We start from the raw sequence: 7,193 nt of genomic DNA, 5'->3' as shown, positions 1-7,193 counted from the left end.
ATACAGGCTGAGAATAAAATAAAAAGTACATACTTAAGTGTAGAGCTGGTCAAGAGTGCAGTGAAAAGACATGGTGAGGTTAACCATCAGGTATTCCTTATTCTCAAACAGTAAGATGTAAGTGCATCACAGTTCAAAGCCTTCAGGAAACAAATAGTAGAAGAGGAGGGCATCAATTTTTAGCAACTAATGCAGCCCAGGGCCACCAAAAGAGTCACCATCAAGCCCCCAATTATATCGTAGGACTTCTACTGAGTGATTTTGTTAACAATCAGCACACAAATAACTTACTTGAACATTACTAATCTCATCTCCTATAAAGATGAAATCCATCTACTTGCCTTTTGTAAAGAAACTGAAAGAGGTGGGCTCGGTGGCTTAGCCTGTAATCACATGCCTTGGGAGGCTGAAGTGAGTGGATTGCCTGAGCATGTGGGTTCGAGACCTACCTGGGCAACTTGGTGAGACCTCATCTCTACAATAAATCAAAAAATTAGCTGGGCATAGTAGTGCGCACCTGCAGTCCCAACTACTTGGAAGGCTGAGGTGGAAGGATCACCGGAGCCCAGCTGGTTGAGACTGCACTCCAATCTGCGACTGCACTCCAATCTGCACTCCAATCTGCACTCCAATCTGGGCGACAGAGTGAGACTCCAACTCAAAAAACAAACAAAAAAGAAACTGAAAGAATGGAATATGATGTATTTTTCTCCTCTGCCCTTTCCTTTAAAATAAGTCTGATATTACTGAGAGAAGACAGTGGAGGTGGGTCTACACAGAACTTCGTGCCTTCTTTTCACTCCAGTCTCATGAACTCCTTCCTTGCCTGTAACACCGTGGATTTGATGGATTAATTTTCAGATTAATTCTATGGAGATTTGGTGGTGACAGTGAAGGTGAGTTTGGATCATTTTCAACTACCGTTGCTGTTCCTCTTTTGCATGGAGAAACATATCAGAGGTAAATGTTTGAGCTTTTATGATGTGTCTCCAGTCCTGGAAAAAAAGGCTTCAATGACAATAGAAATGCCCCAACTACATGTCCTTTGAGAGTTTCAACTCTAACACTATATCACACTCCACTTTAAGGAAAGTAACTCATGTCTCTAATGTAAACATTTACTAGCTCACATGGTATGTAGTGGCCTCTGTCTCAGTTACAGTCTTAATGTGCTCCTGTTTTTCCTCCAAGTCCTTGCCTCTCTTCCCATATTAGAACTTTTGTTTTTTCTATAACCTCAATTATTTAATGTAATGATGTAAATTTGTTAACTTTAAGATTTTTCAAGTTAAATGTTGTGTAGAAAACCACCGAAATATTTTTAGATTTCTACAACTCCAAACATAGTAATAGATTCATTTGAATACTCAGAAGCTGGAAACAAGGTAAATATTGAGAAATTTTTAAATAAATAGTGATATATTTACTCATTTTTATTCTATCTCTTTCGATAATCAATAGATTCTTTCTATGTAGTGATGTGGTTGATTTATTCATAATTATGTTGCTTGAGAAGCCACACAAATAAAACATGTACTATATATCCCACTGTTATAAATTCTGGAAAATAAAATTAATGTAAAGTAAAAATGATAAGAGACTGACTCAGGATATGGTGGGAGTAGGGCATGACTGGGAGGTAGGAATTAAAAGGAGCAAGAGGAAATATTAAGGGTGATTAGCTTATTCATTATAATTGTTAAGATGGAAGCCGGAGTGAGCACTTAGATCAGTACTTATCAAACTGCACTTTAATAATTACATGATGTTTATTATATACCAAAAATGTCTCATTAAAACTATTAAAAATAAACAAATAATCTACTTAAAATAACTTATGGATAAAAAAGAATAATATGAAAATACCTGAGATCCAAAAACTACAACTACAACACCACCTTCTCTTCACATTGTTAAGGTAAGCACAAGAGTGCACAAAAATCATCACAAGTACACATTAAAAAGGGGGGATTCTGCAAAACTCATTAGGCTTATACCACTTGTACTGAGCTTGGTTCAGAGAGCAGATGGGCACAGGGGTGAGGATTACAGGCCCAGGTACCCAGGCTCATCCATAAAAGGTTTGAGCCCTGTGCTTCTGCTTGTAATTTCACACCTGTAAAATGGATTTATCATTGATGCTATATGCCATGCTTTTCCTGCATATGTGAAATGAAAAGAATTGTTTCTAAGTTTACAATAATTATGTGAGTGTATTGTTTTAGCTTTATTGTACTTCAATAAAAGTGTTTGAATTAAATATTTAAAAATAAGTACTGTGTATTTATGGCAGCATGACAAAATCATAAGACATTACATTTTTCATATGGTATCTTTTTCACCAAAAGCACTCAGGAAACTCATCTGCTCTGGGTCCCTCCCTCTCTCAAACATCCCACCTAAAGTTTGTTAATATAGAAGGAGACATGCAAATAGTGCCCTGTCTTTGCTTATGAAAACCAGCCTAGCCTTGACGCTGCAGGTTTTGGAGAGAAGCCTCAGCACTGGGATTCCCAGGTGTTCCCATTTGGTGATCAGGACCGAAAAAGACAACTCACTATGGAGTATTGGCCCTGCTGGCTTTTCCTGGCTGCTGTTTTCAAAGGTGATTCATGGCAAACTAGAGATATTAAGTGTGTGAGTGGATGTGAGTGACAGAAACAGTGAACATATGTGGCAGTTTCTGACCAGGACATTTCTGTAATTGCAGGTGTCCAGTGTAAGGTGCAGTTGGTGGAGTCTGGTGGAGGCTTGGTTCAGCCTGGAGGGTCCCTGAAACTCACGTGTGTTGCCTCTGGGTTCACATTCAGAGACTACCATATGGTCTGGGTTCGCCAGGCTCCAGGAAAGGGACTGGAGTGGGTTGGTGTTGTTAGAAACAAAGCTAATGGTTACAGCACGGAGTATGCTGCATCTGTGAAAGGCAGATTCACAATCTCAACGGACGATTCTAAGAATTCAGTGTATCTGCAAATGAACAGCCTGAAAACTGAGGACACAGCTGTATATTACTGCGCTACAGACACAGTGAGGGAACACCAGTATGAACCCAGACAAAAACCTCCCTTCAGGGGCTGCACAACCACAAGAGATTTCAGGACCTCCAGGCACTAGGTCTCTCAGGAGCAGGTGCAGAAATTTGTTGAGGGCTGGTTACCTGCCAAGTCTTGAACTACCTCTCCATCTGTTCCCGTGGGAATCCGTATAGATTTGCAATTCTGTAGTAACATTTGAAACCTCAAAATATACAATTGTTTTGCATGTTTCTTGATTTTGCAGGACACATTTTCACCTGCACCAAAGTTAGACTGTGGCTTTAGACGAGAGTACACCTTTTCATGGTAGCCAGGATCAGAGTCCTATGAGAGCCCTAGCAATCTGGATAGTGTTCAAAGAAACTCAAGAATGGATCCTCAGAGATATCTTGACTGAAAAATACTTTAGGCATCAGAATAAAGTACATGGGGAAGCTGGACAATGACCAGAGTTCTTAAAAAACTAACTGGTGTTACATCCATTCTCCTCCTCTTGTAATCCTGTACAAATGACTCAGAATGATCCAGTTTTCCCTTGCTAATCCATTTTCCTTCTTTCTTTCCAGCCCTATTCCTCACACCTCCCTTTTCTCCTTTTTGTTTCTATGAAAAAGGTGATGTGTTTCTGTCATCTAAATACCAGAACTGAGAGTCTTTGCCTTGGAACTCAGGAGTGTCTCAAGCTCTGGTTCCTGCAGCACCTGAGACAGTTTATGGGACTTTCTCACTTACCATTTCCAGTCTCTCCTTCTGTCATTCATGCATGAACTGATTTGTGGAATTCAAGTGAACATTAGTCACTGAGGTAATAAGAGTATCTTCTTTAATGTGGAGTATTAATATAGAACTAACGCCATGTTTCTCACACCGTCATGACCCAGCCATCTTTACCCTTGACTTTGGGACTAGCTGAGGATGGATCCTCCATTTGGCTATGGGTTTCAGGTAACAATGATATGGGGTCTGGTTAGGCATGTTTAGATACATAGGGTCTGCTATCAGGAAGGACAAGTTGAACTTCCTGGGAGGATCTGGAAAGGCCACACAACATGGAGTTTGATCATCTTCCTTCTTTCAGGGGTTGACTAAGACTCATTGAAATTACCTAAGACAATCCTCCTGACTTAGAGAACACTGGTGGCTACCTTTAATAACATTAAATAATCAAGATTAAAGAAACAAATAGGCTAGTTTTATTTGAATAATTGAAATATACCCTTGCCAATTTGACACATAGCAACTGATTACCTCTACGGTTACTTTATATTCTACACTAGAATCTGGCCAGTATGTAATTTTGCTAAAATAATTGGTAGTATTTGTTTTCTTAGAAGTTAACTTTAAAACTGTCCTACGTTTGTGTGCACCTTTTAAGAAATATAATCATTCTTTTGAGAGGAAATGCATGGTGAGTAAAATGAGCTTGAGAAAATTATTAGCATGTGATGCTCCTGAGTGAAGGAGATAGGGAAGGAAGATTGCGTGGAGAAATGTTTGATGTCCAAAAAGGTCCAGAATGTCACTGAATTATCCTCATGTCAACATGTCAACTCAGGGGATCCCATGGCTCACGGCTGTGCTCACCAGAGAGCTCATTTGTCTCCTAAGAGTGGGCCATGGAACGTGGGGCTTCAGCATGAGCCACACCATGGACCTCATAGACCACAGCCAGCACCTGGTCCAGGTGCATTGTGCTCCCATAGGTGAAAGAATAGAGGTCCTGTCTCAGTGCTCACATGCTGGGGGTTTCTATAAAGAACACACAATTTCACTTTATTTTCTTTGAAGACATATTAGGTTAACTTGGAGTTAGTAAAGGATTGTATTATTTAGATTTACTCAAGTTGCATAATTCCTTCATTCTGCACAATTTTGTGGCACAGAGCTGTCTTGCTCATTAGGAATTGTTAAATGGATTGCAAAATGTTAAATGGATTGAGGGCATGCATGTTTTTGCTTTTTTAGTTGTTCCCCTATGTACAGAAATTGTGAGTGTAGTGCACCTGTCCCTTATTCACTCTTGGCTCACCAGATAGAGCAGAAATTTGCTCAACTCAGAGTCTGGGGAAGAAGCTGTCCCTGTTCCCATAAGAGACTACAGGGACCCCAGTAGATTTCTATAGAGTCAAAGTGTTTTCATATGGGGGGAGCATCCAGCTGTCTCATAGCAGTATCAGTTGCTAAGGTGTAATTTTGGCTTCAGAATTACAGAATTAGTTCACTATGGTTCTGTTCCATTATGCAACTCACCATTAACAGAAACGGAGGTTATAATTCAATCTGAATTTTCTTGACATCATTTTCTCATCTTACTCTGTCATCATTTTGATTAGAAAATATGATTTTTCTTTTTGTTTTCCAAATATCACCTAAGAAATTGATGAATTTATTAGGAAACAGGAAATACTGGAACTGTTCGGGAACATATAAAATAACATTCATGTAGAATAATTTTGTGAAAATATACATCAGCAAGGTACAATTCTGGGAACAAAATTTCTGGATCATGTAGTCAAAATAGCATTAGACTTCCCTAAAGTTGCTTCCAGTAGTATTTGTGAAGAAAGGACACTCGACTGACCCTGTCACCTGTTAGGAGGAAACGCTGTGCCCAAGGTGATGTCACATATGTGAGATCCAAGACCCAGCTCTCAGCCCTGGCTGAATTTCCATCCAGGGGCCAGGCCAGCAGTCAGGAACAATACAAAGCACCTCAGAAGTGCAGACCCAAGACCTCCTGTATTTGGCCTCCAGGAGGTCCACCAAGTCACCAGTAGATCCTCAGATCTCACCCAACACAATGACCCACCGAAGAGCAAATGACAGAGTGACCAGCAAGGAAGTTTTTTTTTTCTTTTACTTAACAATATCTAACCCTCAGGTGACCATCAATTACACCGTTTGTAATCTTTGCCCTGATTTACCCAAAACAAAACTAAAATGAACATGAATGATGAATTAACACCTAAGCCTAAGCCTGAGTATTTTCCTGAAATTTCCATCAATATCATCATTATGTAAATATCAACATGCATATGAAGTCATCAAGAATTAAGTTTTTCTTGGGAAATGGGGCAAGACAATACCGAAACTGGTCAGATTGTGAGTCTCTGCACAGGTGAGTATGAATAAAGACTAATCAGCATTTGTGAAAGTGGGAGAGAGAATATCCAACTGCAAGAAGACATGGAATCAAGTGCCCAAAACCCCACTGCAGAAGCAGCCGAAATTTGCCACTGCTTTGAATTTGACACCCACCATGCACAGAAGGACCTTCCCTTCCTGAAGCATCCATCATGAAAATACAGCAGAGATTCGCAGATTTTTGACACTGGAAACCTGGCTCAAACCACCACCTATGGCCATGGCCAATCACAGATAACAGGGACAGCAGAGACGATACAGGCAGGAGATCTGAAGCTGAATCTACCAGAGGATAATATGCTGGTGGTCACCACTTTGAAGCCATTTTATCTGTCCCAAGATCAGCAGGTTTCTTCCTTAGCTCCATCGATTTGGGGAAGCCTACATCCAGTGAGCTCCACAACTCTCTGTGATCACTATAATTTGCCAGAGAGGATACTCTCAGTGCACAATATTGCAGACACAGAACCCCCACCACCACACTGGATCAAGCATTGACACCTGTAGTTGGAGTGGGAGTCTTGGCAGCAGCTGAGTTGACCTGAATACTGGAGTCACCACTCTTCCCCCAGCAGTCTTTGGGGCAAAAGCCTGTAGACTGAGAGTAGAGGGAAGGGGCTGGAGACCAGAACCCACTCCTTACCACTGCCAAAAAAAGGGGAATTTGAATTTCTAAAAAAGGTCAGAAAAGGAAGAAAAATTTTCTATATTTTTTATTTTTATGTTTTACATTTTTCTCCACAAATAGTTTTCTGGAAGAGAGTTCTGATTTGATCTGTCCTTATTTATCCTTCTTTTTATTGCATATGGGTATATTTTGGGGTGAATGCATCTTTGGTTTTTTGTTGTTCTTGTTTATTTGTACTTGTTTTGTTGTTTTCTTTAATTGTTCTTTTGTGTGCCTATCTGTTTCCCTTCTTCAGCTTCTTTCTCTTCCTCTTGTCTCTTCTATCTTCTACTATTCTCCATTATTTTCCTTTTTCTTGACTCATTGTGTTTTCAGGGTCATACATA

General features: G+C 40.0%; 1 gene segment (V, D, J or C); it reads left to right on the top strand.

The window, feature by feature from the left end:
- Nucleotides 1-2,559: 2,559 nt before the first annotated feature.
- On the top strand, nt 2,560-3,114 carry LOC103255891. The segment is given in 2 exon segments: nt 2,560-2,605; nt 2,711-3,114. Coding segments are annotated over 2 exon segments (450 nt in total).
- Nucleotides 3,115-7,193: the final 4,079 nt, after the last annotated feature.

This window comes from Carlito syrichta, unplaced genomic scaffold (genome assembly GCF_000164805.1).
Source record: "Carlito syrichta isolate Samal-C Ts95f unplaced genomic scaffold, Tarsius_syrichta-2.0.1 Scaffold288644, whole genome shotgun sequence".
Lineage (NCBI taxonomy): Eukaryota > Metazoa > Chordata > Mammalia > Primates > Tarsiidae > Carlito > Carlito syrichta.
Note: the sequence above shows the minus strand (reverse complement) of the source record. Positions and strands in the feature narration are given on the sequence as shown.